The sequence below is a fragment of the Exserohilum turcica genome (assembly GCF_000359705.1).
Source record: "Exserohilum turcica Et28A unplaced genomic scaffold SETTUscaffold_6, whole genome shotgun sequence".
Classification (NCBI taxonomy): domain Eukaryota; kingdom Fungi; phylum Ascomycota; class Dothideomycetes; order Pleosporales; family Pleosporaceae; genus Exserohilum; species Exserohilum turcicum.
Genome location: NW_007360277.1, coordinates 2,063,955 through 2,077,013, shown reverse-complemented (window position 1 = coordinate 2,077,013; position 13,059 = coordinate 2,063,955). Strand labels below are relative to the sequence as shown.

The window sequence follows — 13,059 nt, the reverse complement described above, 5'->3', positions numbered from 1 at the left end:
TTTCTTTTCTGTCCTTGATTGTTTTTCTTTGCGGTAGTTTGTTCATGTTGTTTGGTTGAGATTGTGCAAGCATTTCTAGAATGTTTGGAGTATCTAGGAGTACTGTGGCGTCAAGTATTGGGATATGAATATTATTCGGTTAATTTTTGGAATTTCAGTCTTATGTGCGGATAACCAAAAAACACCATGCTTGGAATATGAGGACATATTGTAAAGAACAAGAATTGAATAACTATCTCGTAATCATTAAACTCATACAGGATGCATAGTATACACGTCTTATTACACTCAACCGCCACATGATGCACCCGTTTGATTGACCTACACCATGTGTTCACCCCTCGCCCCCATACCAACAGGCTTCCTGTGCATACTGGCGTCGGCATGGTGATGACCAGCGGGGCCCTCTGCTTGTGGCATCATGGACCCCTTAGGACCGTCAGCGGCATCAAAGGGAGCACCACCCCAGCTTCCGGCCTCAGGGGAACCCCATCCAGCCTTGCGGGTAAAGACATTGCTATGGAAACCATCAAAGGAACTGGGGCCAGCACCATAGACAAAGGGGACGTGGCGCATCAGAGGAATGTGGTTGAAGCGGAAATCCCAGATGGAAGCAAACGTCATGCGGTATGAGCTAAAGGCCATGATACTTCCAATGATGGCGCCGGCGAGGACATCGTACTGTGCTTGTGTTAGCCTTGCACTCTTAACAAGAAAACAAAATGACATACCCAGTTGTGGTATTCGTCGATGGTGAGGGCACCACCGATGAGACAAGCGCCGAGGATGGGAGCGTACAAGGCAACGATTTTCCACATTGCGGGGTGGTAGTTGGAAAAGACCTTGAGCTTTGCGTTGAGGTACAGGTACAGGAAGACGAAGCCGGCAAAGGCAGCCGTCGTGTGGCCTGAAGGCATGGATTCCAGACTGTCGTTGATTTCGTTGCGGTCGCCGGTGCAGATGCTCTTGTCAAACATGATCTGGCGATATCCGTTTGCGATGTTGCCGTTTCCCGTGCTGGTTTCGACGCCGTTGTCTGAAGTGCCGACGGAAGAGAGGATGTTATCGGGGATAACGGGCTTGCAGACTGCGAGGAAGTGAGGGCGCAGACCGCCAATGAGCCACTTGATGAAGACCTGGAAGACGGCGGCAGTGATGAGCGAGTAGAGGAGGCCAATGGTGGCATTGTTGATGTCCCAGAAGCTGCGGGCGCGGATCTGCACAATGAGGAAGACGGCAAAGGGGATGAAGAAGGCCATGAGGGCGGCGGCCCAGATGGGGATGATTTCATTGCGCAGAGGGTAGGCGAACTCGGGGTAGACGATTTCGCCGTCTTGGAAGATGACTGCAGAGGGTTAGATGGTGGTTCTTGTGCAGTGGGAGAGCATGGGGGGTTAGGTACTGGGAAAGCTACGGCTCGGGGCCGGGTCAGCCATGTAGACTCCAAGACCGATGGCTCCCATGGCGGCCATGGTGAGGATGTCGAGCCAGGTGGCCTTGAGCCATTGTCCAAAGCTGGGCCTGGTGTTGGAGGACGAGGGGGTGGACTTGGACGAGCGCCTGGGGCGGGTTCTCTCCTTGTGGGCACCAGATGCAGCAGCCGTGTCTGCGGGGGGCGTGGTGTTGCGGTTGAAGAGGCCCATGGTGTGGGTGGTGTGGGTGGTGTGGTGAAGTGTTGCGGGGTAGTGTTGCAGAGGTGGAAGTAGCAAACGCAGTGAGGGCGGTATGCAGCACTGCAACAGCCCACGTGACCCTATTCGCAGGAGGGATGGTGCAGGTGAGAGAGAGTAGTAAGAGGGCTGGTCAGCCACACGACGCACCCTTATACTCGCGAGCCGCAATGCCCCCGCCCTGGCCTGCACAAGCTCGTCACCAGCCGTCACCGTCACAGCAGCAGTGGGTGGTTTTGCAACGACATCATTTGGTGACCATCACTACCAGCCACGGACGGAGCCACAGGCGCGGGGCCTCATCGAGAGGGGGAAAAACCTGCTTTTTCAACACGCAATTAAACTCTTACGACGTCTGTGTGCAGTGGCAGCGATGCGGCGGCGGTTCCAGCAGCGCGGGGAGTCCAAGAAAGGAAAGCAGTTTGCAAAAAGCTTGGTTGGGCGGGTGGAGCAGCGCGGCTTGGCACGGCCTGGGTGTGGCTTCTGCGTGGCTTCTGTGTGGCTGGTGGGCGCGGTGCAATCAGCAATGATGGCATAGGAGCGAGCGCCATGGCACTGTGGCTCGTGCCGAGGCAATTGGCGTGCCGCACGCCGCGGAGTCTTGTTGTGCTTGTGCGTGTGCGTGCGTGGCTTGACCATGATTGCAGCCACAGCCCTTTCTGGGGCCGGTGATGAACGCGTGACGTCAGCGCCGTCCATGCGTCCTCTTTGGGCACAGAGCCTCCTCCCTCCTTCTGCCACCCTGCCCCTCGCCTTGCACCAACGTCCACGCATCCTGGCCACTCTTTTTTTTTAGCAGCTCCGTCATATCACATACATGCATGCACGCAGTCATTGCTCACAGCTGAGGATATCAAAATAAGGTTACTGTCAAACACACACCAGCTCATTCGCATTCAACCCCGTACTACCAATGGCCATTTATACACGACAGAAGCACCGCAGCCTAATTAACGCCTTCCAATGGGTATCATCGTCTCCGACTCGCAACCCTTGCCATAGACACTCCAAATACTGTACAAGCACATGCGGAACAGTGCGCCCCTCTAGCTGTGCATATGCACCTCGGTCGATCCGCTGCGATGATATGTCGCAAGCAGCACGCCACACCGCCCGCACTTGTGTTCGACGTCCTTTGTCGAGCTCATGACATAGGGAATGCATCCCAGGCAGCACAGGCAGCAGAGACCCAGTGCCCACGCGTGTGTCGTGTTGCCCGCCACAAACGACACGTTGGTGAGGGCCCGCTGTCCGCACGCAGGGCAGTCTGCCGGCGCGGGGCTGCGCTGGAGGCTATTGAGCGGAACCGCGTTTTGGTATTGCGTTCCGGGCATTTGCTGCGGCGGCATGCCAGGCGCCGGCGCGTCCTGGGCGTACATGGGCGGTTGGGGCTGCCCTTGGGGCGCGTTGGGGTATTGCTGCATGGGGACTGAGTGGCTGTCAGTACGAGAACAGGTACGCATGGCTGCAGCAGTGTCGCACGGCGCCGTGGCTTGCCTTCAGCTCGTGCAACCGTTAGACACTAACGGCCACAACGTGTCGAGGCACTCAGCCCGCCAATCAAACACCAGGTGCACTTACCGCTGGGCTTTTCCATAATCTCGCTACTAGTATGTACAACGAATGTGTCTGGCGTCGAGGTGCCAGCAAAGGTAGGCAGACGACTTGGTGAAGAGGCGAGTGTCGACGGCCGAGGCGCGACAGTGTGCACTTTATTAGACACTCATGTAACTTTAGGCGTACCGCCATGACTTGGTTCAAGGGGGCCTAAAGTCGGGCACAGCCCTCGCATGCGCATCAACAGCGCTCGCCGCAAGGCTCTCGTAGCCAAAGCGGCCAATGGCTTGTTTCCAAACCGGCTGGCGTCGAGTCGCGGCGTATTTGCGTCTGAAGCGACATGCAGCGTCCAGGGCGTCTATGTCTGACACGGCGCCTCGCTTGGGGGCCAACACCCAGCGCCTATGGCCATGTATATAGAACCGGAAGCAGCCTATGCCGTTCGTCTGCACCATGGCCATTGCCAACACGACGTTTTGCCCGTCTGCACTCGACGTTAGGGTGCAGGGCTGTGCTGTACATGCACATGTGACGACCAGCCACGGCGATCGGCATATGCATGTTTGTTGCCTATTAGCGCACGCCTTTATTCCCGCTGCTGCTTCTGCTGCTTCTGCTGTGCTGCTGCGCCAGACGACAAGGGCGACGGCGACATGAAACGCTCAAGCTCAGTACCGTGTGTCCATGTCTTCCAGCTCGGCTTCTTCCTCGGACTCGTCGTCAGCATGCGCCGCCGGGCTACTCTCGCTGCCATGCACCATTCTTTGCTGCTCTGGCGTCAGGTCAACAATGGTCGGCGCATAGTCGCCCACCTCGTCCTCTGCGTCGGCGCCATTCACCTCCATCTCGACCCGCTCGCCGTCCTCCAGCTCGACCATGCCGCGCTTCAGATACGACCCTTGTGGCTGCCATGCAAACTCCTTCTCCATGTACTCGTGCAACTCGTCCAGCTCATCCACCAGGTCCGCTTTCCACTTGCCGTCAAAGTCGTCGAGCGCTTTGCGGAACTGACCCAAGAGCGGTCGCAAGAATCCGCCCCCCACATCGTTCATGTCGAACAAATCGCCCTCGATATCTGCGCAATGGCTGAGCTGCATGCGCAGACACTTGAGCAGCTCCAGAAAGAGGCGGGACCGTTGCATGACTGCTCGCCGGCAGGTGAGTAGCAGCCGCAGCAGGCGCTTCCACTGCTCCAGACACGAGTTGTTGTTGAGCGTCAGGACCATGAGAAAGGCAAACTGCAGCTCGCCCAGGATTTCATTCTCTTTGCCCTGCACATCGCCCGCCTGGCAGTGCTTGTCGATGAGATGGCCCAGGAACCACGACCGATCCTGTGCTGCTTCAGTCCGTTCTCTGCCCGTTGCCCCTTCTCTCCATGTCTTCTTCAGATCGATGGGCAGAAACCTCAGCTCCTTTTCCGGGTGCAGCATGCTATTGCTCGTCTCGAGTCCCGGAATGTCGTCCAGGTCCTGCGGGGCCGACGATGCCGATGTGAGGTTCCAGTGGTCGGGATTCAGCCCGCATATCCTCGAAAGTATGGTTGGGGTGATGTGTGCAGTCAGCTTACGCCAGTCAGTCGAGTCTTCACTCCAGCCCTCCTCGGCGCCCGAATCGCCGTCGGGCACGGTTTGCCGGTAGGGCGTGAGGCCGTCTTTCCACATGCTTCCGAGATTCGCCCTGTGCTGGAGAAGCTCCGTCTGCGACGTCTCGGCGACCAAGTCGTCGGTTCTCTGGTCCCATTTCTTGACAAAGACCTGTGGCGAGCCCATGCCTGGGGTGACGTAGAACCATGCACCGTGCCTCACCGACAGAGCGCCATGGCCCGCAGCGAAGACAAAGTGCAGGCCCGGCGGGACATTCTTGACGCCGCGGAAACGGGGTGACGTGGTGAAGGACAGCAGATCGATGCCGGCGAGGGCTTTTGTCGGAAGGTCGAGCAGCAGTACGCAATTGCTGATGGTGGAGGGGTCCATGGCGGGGCTGAATATCTCGTCGAACCAGGGCCGGCGCAGAATCTTCAGCAGCGGCTGTTCGCAGAGCTCTACCTGAGCTGGGGAGAAATGGGTTATCATCATCGGGCACGTGACGGCGGCAGCCTAATGCAGCACGGGTGGGGAACTGCCAGGGTCCAGGCGAGTCGAATGGAATGGAACCAAGAGTCTGCCCGGGGAGAGCAGAGGACGAGACCAGGCGAAGAAGCAAAAAAAAGAGAAGAAGAAAGAAGAAGAAGAAGAAGAAGAAGAAGAAGCGGACGGGCAGAGCAAGTAAATGTCGCAGGTGCAGAAGGGGACGATGCTAGAGGGAGGAAACACACTACCATGTACGTATCTATGTACATGCAGACGGCCATGCCTAGGCGCAGACATGCATCCTCGCCCGCGTGCATGTCTCGCCGATGCAAAGGCCGCCATACGTCATGCAGCTACAGTATAGAGTTTGGCCTGTCTGCCGTCTGTCGTGGTCGCAGGTTCAAGCATCGCTCGCTCGCTCACTCACTCACCGGTTTTCTGCTTGGCCTCGATGGCGATTGCTGACACCAGACGCCGGTCAGACGACGACACGACACCAGACGACACGACACGACAGCCGCAGCAAGGCCCGCATGCCGTTTCCATTGGGCCTTTGCTGCAAGACTCCCCGTTGCCCATTGCCACACAGCCGTGACGCGTGAGCCCGTCGAGCCTGGCCCGTTCGACCCTGCAGCTAGTCGCAGCTGCCCAAGTGGCATCCTTCCATCCTGGGCCCCTCGATCCACTCAACACGAGCCACACGACATCCCCCACGACACCGCACGACACCACACTGCACTACACTACACTCCGCTCCACTACACCAGACTACGCCAACCTATACTACACCACACTACACCACACCACACCACACCACACGCCCCGCCATGGACCGCCGCCGCACCCCCGGCCTCTCGTCGCTCTCGTCGCGCGGCCTCCAGAACCACCACTACACCTCGCACGGCGCCACGCTGCGCACCCGCAATGCCGACTCGCTCTCGACCCAGCTGGCCGTCTTCCAGTCGCTCCTCCACAACTTCGCCATCACCCACTCCAAGGACATCCGCGCAAACCCTGCCTTCCGCGCAGAGTTTGCCCGCATGTGCTCTGCCCTCAACATCGACTTCCTCGCCTCGTCGTACCACAAGGACAGCGCCAGCAGCAGCAGCAGCAGCACCACCGTTTCCACCGCCACCGCCTCAGCCAAAGACGGCAGCATCTGGACCCAGCTCCTCGGCGGCAGCGTCAACGACTTCTACTTCAACCTCGGCGTGCAAATCGTCGAGGAGTGCCGCGCCACGCGCGCCGAAAACGGCGGCCTCATCAGCTTCTCCGACCTGCAGGCGAGACTGTCCAAGTCGCAGCGCATCGGCGGCAGCATGAGCGTCACCGACGACGATGTCAAGCGCGCCGTCGATGCCCTGGCGCCCCTCGGCTCGTGCTTCTCCATCATGAAGATTGGCCATCGCAGCTTGATCCGCAGCGTCCCCAAGGAACTCAACACCGACCAGAGCACCGTCCTCGAGGCCATCCAGCTGCTCGGCTACGTCACCCTGTCCATGCTGCAGGTCAATCTCAACTGGGAGCGCCCCCGCGCGCATGCCGTCGTCGACGATCTCATGGCAGATAGTTTGGTATGGGTGGATACACAGGCAGGCGAGAATGAGTATTGGAGTCCGGCGTTTTTGACAATGGCGGGCAAGAATGAAGGGGCTGCCTGAGCTCTGTACAAAGATAGAGAGAGAGTGTGTGTGTGTTTGTGAAAGAGACTAGAAAGATACCCGGCGTCAGCCACGATACGAATTCATGACATTTGACCTCACCCCTTTTCATACACTATCATACACATACTTCTTCACCAAAGCAATTCGGTATTACAGATCCGAGCCTCCTCGTTATCCTGCCACTCCCCGTCTCCCCCACCCGAATCCGACGGTGCGCGAAACATCTTGCGATGCCACCTCAGGCTCCACCGCCGCGCAGTATCGCCATCTGCAAAATCAAGCACCCACCGGTTGTACACGCGATTCATCACATACTGGTTCATGTGCCGCTGGCTGGCCTCGTCCTCGGCCGGCCCCATCATGTTCTGGATCTCTGGGTCGTCGTACACGGCCACCCCGCGCGTCGCTTGCCAAAATCCAGAGTGGTCAAACGACCCGTATGCCCGCGGCCGGTTCGACGACACCAGCTTGCTGTCCATCCGCAGGTTGATGACGTCGCGCAGCCGGTGCAGCGACGCGCTCGACTCGTTGCGCAGCGGGTTCAGCGTCCCCTGCGAAAACGCGTCGTAAGCAATGGCCGAGAAGACATCCGACGGCGTTGGCTCCCACCCCTCAATGTGCAGCAGCACCCTCCATATCCGCTTGCCCTTGCTGTCCACAGACGGCTCAATCGGCTGGTACCCGCCTCGTTGGATCACCGCGCGCAGCGCCGGGTTGTATGGCTGCATGAGCATGTTGAGACTCATAGGGTGGTTCTTGGGTAAGAGGTTGTACATGGTCACGGCCGCCGCCACGTCCTCGCCGTCCTCGAGAAACCCCTTGGGTGGCGGAATCGCCGACAAGGAGCTCGACGGCTGGTGCAGAGCGCATAGCTTGTGCAGTCTCGACGCATTCTTTTGGTATGCGAGCGCCGCCTCCGTGTTCTTGAAGAGCAGGTAGTAAAACGGCAACCGTTCCAGACTAATGGGATCGCGCCCAGCAATCACCTTGTAAAAGTCACTGTCACGCCGCCACCCCTCCAGGTGCTTGCCCTTGGGTATGATGCGACGAAAGTCGACTTCGGTCAGTTCAGTGCTGCAGCTTGTAAGCTGGAGCACCGCAATCTGCTCTCCTTGCTGCTGAAGCGACTCGGCCACCTTTTGCTTGAACGTGTGTGGCGGCCCGACAAAGTCTCGACGGATAACCGGCCTCGACTTGGGTAGCGCCAGTTTGGGGTATTGCTTTCTGCCCTTGTCTACGTCCCGAGGCTGTTGACTGCTGCTCACTTCTGGGAAGAGTTCCTCGAGAAGCGATTGCTCACTGAATTCATCACTGCGCTCAGGCTGCTTGGATGAAATCGTTGCCTGAGTCACGGGAGAAGCAGAAGAAGAAGTAGAACTAGAAGCTTCCGGCATGGGATTAAATGACACGCCATCCTGGTCCCCGGAGCGTCGCTGGGCCCAGCCCGTCTCATGACCAGGACCCTCGCTCTTCATGGTGACATGTTTGGACGACGTCATGGAGCGTGACTGTGAGTGCATCTGGCGCATGAGCCTCTGTCCGTCGTCCGTCGACTCGACACCGTCTGGGCTACCGCGGGAGCGAACACCACTCACGTCTTCCCTACGGCTAGAAGCGCGTCCATCTAGCCTTTTGTCCGCCAAGTCCCTTTCAACACGGGTCGAAGCCACGCTGGATTCGCTAAAACTGTTGTGGACTCTGTGCATGCTGTATTCGCCAGGATTTTTGATGACTCGGCGTATGCCATACATGTCGTAGACTTTAGGTATGCCCGGCAATATGGCGGCAAGCTGTTTCGTCAAATTATGTGTTCGCTTTTCGTAATGCCTCCATCTGTTCGCTATGTCCACTCCTTTACGCTTCATTCTGAACACAGCGTACGGTAACCGCGATTCCCTCTTAACCCGATCTTTCTCATGCTTGTCGAAACTGAGCAGGGTCAGACTATCGTTCTCCAACAACGCCTGCTCAGCTATTGCGTCAAGACGCTTACGAACAAGGTTTGCGATTGGCGCTACCACGGGAGACGGACAGTCTTTTAGCTCGTCGGCTACACCAAGTAATTTGAAAGTCGATTTGCGATACCGGGTATGGCAAGCCTCCACGGTGCTGGTAATGACATCCCCATGCAGCAGCGTCTTGCTGTAGTTGACTACATCAGGATTCGTGCGAACACCTCTGGAAACCAAACCATCCATCAAGTCGCCATCGGCAACCTGTGGATGGTGCAATCTTGCAGCAAGCAATTCCAGAGTCGGCCTGTATTTCCGACAAAGCTCACTGACATCCATGTCGTCATCCAGTATGGCGATCTGGTGTATCGAACGGAAGCGGCGTAAAATGGAGAGAAATGTAGATGTCACTGCATGACACTGCATGCCTGCAAGAGTAGTTGCTGTTTTTCCAAGAAATTCCACCGAGTCAGTATAATAGTCATTTGCAGTTACCTGAAGACGGGCGCGCCAGCGGTGGTTCAGATATTTCCTCCTAGGGGCATTGATGCGTTGTGAATTACGGTTAGGTCTCAGACGCAGACTTTCTAGTTTCCATGGCGTAGCAGGATTTTCGGTATCTGTAGCGAACTGGGAACCTGGGAAATGCTCCGTCGTCGTCGTCGCGACTGTCCTGCCACCTTGACCTCCGCCGCTCTGCCCATGGTGCTGGAGCGAGTTCGTCTGTTGTGCATGCGCCGAATGACCGCTTTCCGTTCTAGCACCCTGTTTGTATTTCTCTGCTGCTTCGCTGGGTTCCTGCAGACGGGATGCAGAGTGATCCGGTTGCGTTCCGTTATGCGACGTTTCCGACTTGGGCTCTAGAGATGCGGATTGATTGCCGCCTTCGCCAATTGAAGTGATGCGGCCCAGTATCTTCTTCCACCAGGGATCCTTCACTGCTGGCGTGTCTCTGCTTGTATCCTGACGACCAATTGAGGCTCTCTTGTCCCCATTGTCGCCTTTGGTACTCGGTGTCTGCGGGGCGTCACGGCCGGAGGACCACAATCCGACGGGGCCCGTGGCATGGAGGCAGCGGACCTGCCTCGCGGTCACGGAGGGGTGCCATGGCCGCAGATGTCGAGGGAGGCGCGGCGGTGGCATCAATTGCGCAGCTTCATTTACACTGCAGGCTACGATGGTGCGGCCCGCCATGCATGTTCAAAAGCTTCAGAGAAGACGCCGCGCTAGCAGCCGCATCGGGACTAGTGCACCCATCGCTTAGTCACACCAACTTTGTTCACCCCAAGCAGAAGCAGCAGGAGCGCCGCAAACAGCACGAATTAGGCGAGTGCGTCCAGTGCTAGAGTAGAGCATCTGGAAAGAAGGAAGAAAAAATTTCCGCTGTGTAAAGCAGGCACGTGACACGACGTGAGTCACGCTTGCGCTTTGTGCGGCATCCCATCGTGCCCAACCTTCTCACGACTCTCTCTCCCGCTCGCTCTCTCTCGCTCATGCGCCACAAGGATACCACCAGGCAACATGAGCCCGGCCCCAGCGTACACCTTGCGTCCGCTAGAGCGCAATCCGCCCAGTATCCCAACCAATACGCTCGAGGGCGGTGCCTTTCGCGTCCATCTGTCGCAAAAAGAACTCAAAGGCCTCGGGCTCGCCAATGGCGACTGCGTGCGGCTCAGCACTGCAGCAGGCTTCAAAGGCTATGGTGTTGCGTGGATGGCCTCGCAGACGAATCCCGGAAACAAACCCCTTGCCAAGGTGACTGATCTCCTGCGCGAACACTATGACCTTTCCCTCAACGATCCCGTCTTCATCGAAAAGACCGACTCTTGGAAGCCCCTCAAGTCTGTAGAAATTAGTCTTGCCGAGTCACCCACGCCGGCTGCCAAGTTTGCTTCGAGTGAGCAGCTTGCATACTGGCTTCGCCATGCCCTGGGTAAGCTGGTCAATGACTTCAATTGTCTTCTCTGTTGCTGACAATGCCCAGCAGCCGACGCCGACATCATCCTGCCAGGATGCAGTTTTCCCATCCAGCAAAAGGGCTTCAAGCAAAGAGGCTCAAAGGTTCGGGTAACAGTGCAAAGCATAGATCCGCCTCCCAGCGAAAAACACGCAGTTTATTTTGACGAGATTGCTACTCAAATCAACATTGTTGGCGGCTTCACGCCCGAACAATCGGTACCAAAACCTTCAGGCGTGCTTCGACTAAAGCCCGACGGCATTGGTGGTCTCTCGGACCACATTTCGACCATCAATGAAGATCTCGCGTTTCTTACCAACAGCCTGCCTCATCTGCACAATCGACACCTGCTCGGGCCCACTGCCTTTCTCTTGCATGGCCCAGAGGGTACCGGCAAAAGTCTTCTACTCGAGCGACTGGCAGAATGTTCGTGGGCCCAAGTGTACAGGATCAACCCCGACACAAACCCCAAAGGACAAGCCAAGGTCGTCTCTGAAATCTTCGAGGATGCCCGTGAAAACCAGCCTAGCCTGATTTTGATGGACAACCTAGACCGGCTTCTGGACAAGGCCGATTCGCTTGTAAATAGACTGCGGATTGAGTTGGCTACTTTGGGGGGAAGTCAAGTAGTCGTCGCAGCCGCTGCGCGCAGTGTATACGACGTCGACTCCAGTCTGCGGACAGCAACAGCCTTTCAGACTGAGCTTGAGTTGTTGCCACCAAATGCGAAGCAGCGGGAGGACATTATACGCCAGATACTAGGCCCTGCCTGCAACGTTCCAAGTGTCGACTTTACAGCACTTGCAGAGCGTTCGCACGGCTTCGTTGGTCGTGATATTGCCAGTCTATGCTACCTCGCCAGAAAGCGACACACGCGGCGTCTTGACAAGCTGATTGACAAAAAGGAAAAGGTCGGGCTCAGCAAGGTGGATGAACAAACCGACTTTGTCGAGCAGGAGGATTTCGAAGCCGTTATAGAGCAAGTGCGCCCCACGGTGCTCAAGGACAGCATTCTCGAAGTGCCAAAGGTCAGATGGACAGACATTGCCGGCCTAGATCACGTACGGGCTGTGCTCGAAGCCATTACCATTCGCCCATTCAAGGTAAGCATGCAGCAACTTCCACCGATCAGGCTTGCCAATAGCCTGATGCTCCACTTACTGGGCTGTTCTGGTATCTGGGTGACAGAACAAGACTGACCGCCTTGCTAGTACCCAGACCTCGACGTCAAATTTGGCGGGCCCCAATCACGTAAAGGCGTTCTTCTATACGGGCCCCCGGGTTGCGCAAAGACACTGATCGCCCAGGCCGTCGCGACCGAAAGCAAACAAAATTTCCTAGCTGTCAAGGGCTCGGAACTCATCAAAATGTACGTTGGCGAATCGGAGCGGGCGATTCGGGATGTGTTCCGCAGGGCACGAGCAGCAAAGCCCTGCATCATCTTCTTCGACGAGATTGACTCGATTGGAAAGTCGCGTGAAAAGACGCAAGACAGTGGCTTGAACGTGGTTACGACTTTGCTCAACGAAATGGACGGTATTGAGGCGCTCAAAGACGTATTCATCATCGGCGCGACTAATAGGCCCGATATACTTGATTCAGCGCTCATCCGTACGGGCCGTTTTGACGCGCACATCCACATTGGTCTCCCGACTGAGGAAGCGCGGAAGCAGATTCTACAGATTCACACCAGGTCGAGACCGCTCGCCCCGGACGTGGACCTGGACACCGTTGCCAAGAAGACTCAGGGTAGCAGCGGGGCAGACATAAGCGGGCTGTGTGCCGTTGCTATTGAGATGGCGATTTCCGACTACACGGCGAATCCAGATAGCGCACCTCTGGTGCACATGCGCCACTTTGAACAGGCTTTACAGCAACACGTCCCGCACACGATTGCGGCCGAGGCTGAGCGGTACAGGAACTGGAGGCCTGGTAAGTCGCTCTCCGAGGATTGAAGATGGTCTGTGGAGGCTGCGGCGTGGTCCAGGCAGCGAGCGAGCAACTTGTGCAGCATGATGCTCTCTTGTACAGCAGAATGGGCATTGGGTGCGGATAGCAGCATTAGGCACAGAGGCATTAAATGCAACCTTCCGCATAACGACATGGAACAATGGCACAGCAGGCCGACATGCGTGCGCCCTCCTGCTACCACACGACACACGGCACGGTGTGGGGTTACGACGGGTAAAA

At 57.1% G+C, this 13,059-nt stretch overlaps 6 protein-coding genes across 6 annotated transcripts; 2 read left to right on the top strand and 4 right to left on the bottom strand.

Moving 5' to 3' along the window:
• Positions 1-185: 185 nt before the first annotated feature.
• SETTUDRAFT_165346 (uncharacterized protein) lies at positions 186-1,774 on the bottom strand. Its single transcript, XM_008031779.1, has 3 exons — positions 1,403-1,774; positions 732-1,345; positions 186-681 (listed from the first exon to the last, which is right to left on the bottom strand). Exons 1-3 carry the CDS (start codon positions 1,641-1,643, stop codon positions 322-324), a joined length of 1,215 nt encoding a protein of 404 aa, XP_008029970.1. The 5' UTR covers positions 1,644-1,774; the 3' UTR covers positions 186-321.
• Positions 1,775-2,716: 942 nt separating this feature from the next.
• Positions 2,717-3,133, bottom strand: SETTUDRAFT_95397 (uncharacterized protein; the record flags this gene model as incomplete). The annotated part of the gene is made up of 1 exon (XM_008031778.1): positions 2,717-3,133. One exon carries the CDS (start codon positions 3,131-3,133, stop codon positions 2,717-2,719), a length of 417 nt encoding a protein of 138 aa, XP_008029969.1.
• A 762-nt stretch (positions 3,134-3,895) lies between these two features.
• On the bottom strand, positions 3,896-5,299 carry SETTUDRAFT_95402 (uncharacterized protein; the record flags this gene model as incomplete). The annotated part of the gene is made up of 1 exon (XM_008031777.1): positions 3,896-5,299. One exon carries the CDS (start codon positions 5,297-5,299, stop codon positions 3,896-3,898), a length of 1,404 nt encoding a protein of 467 aa, XP_008029968.1.
• Positions 5,300-6,123: 824 nt separating this feature from the next.
• Positions 6,124-6,927, top strand: SETTUDRAFT_58627 (uncharacterized protein; the record flags this gene model as incomplete). The annotated part of the gene is made up of 1 exon (XM_008031332.1): positions 6,124-6,927. A coding segment is annotated over one exon (804 nt), but the record flags the coding sequence as incomplete, so codon positions are not given.
• Positions 6,928-7,091: 164 nt separating this feature from the next.
• Positions 7,092-8,354, bottom strand: SETTUDRAFT_95734 (uncharacterized protein; the record flags this gene model as incomplete). The annotated part of the gene is made up of 1 exon (XM_008031776.1): positions 7,092-8,354. The coding sequence occupies one exon, from the start codon at positions 8,352-8,354 to the stop codon at positions 7,092-7,094; it is 1,263 nt and encodes a 420-aa protein (XP_008029967.1).
• A 2,073-nt stretch (positions 8,355-10,427) lies between these two features.
• Positions 10,428-12,824, top strand: SETTUDRAFT_173589 (uncharacterized protein; the record flags this gene model as incomplete). The annotated part of the gene is made up of 3 exons (XM_008031775.1): positions 10,428-10,845; positions 10,897-11,972; positions 12,081-12,824. Exons 1-3 carry the CDS (start codon positions 10,434-10,436, stop codon positions 12,822-12,824), a joined length of 2,232 nt encoding a protein of 743 aa, XP_008029966.1. The 5' UTR covers positions 10,428-10,433.
• Between the last annotated feature and the right edge of the window lie 235 nt (positions 12,825-13,059).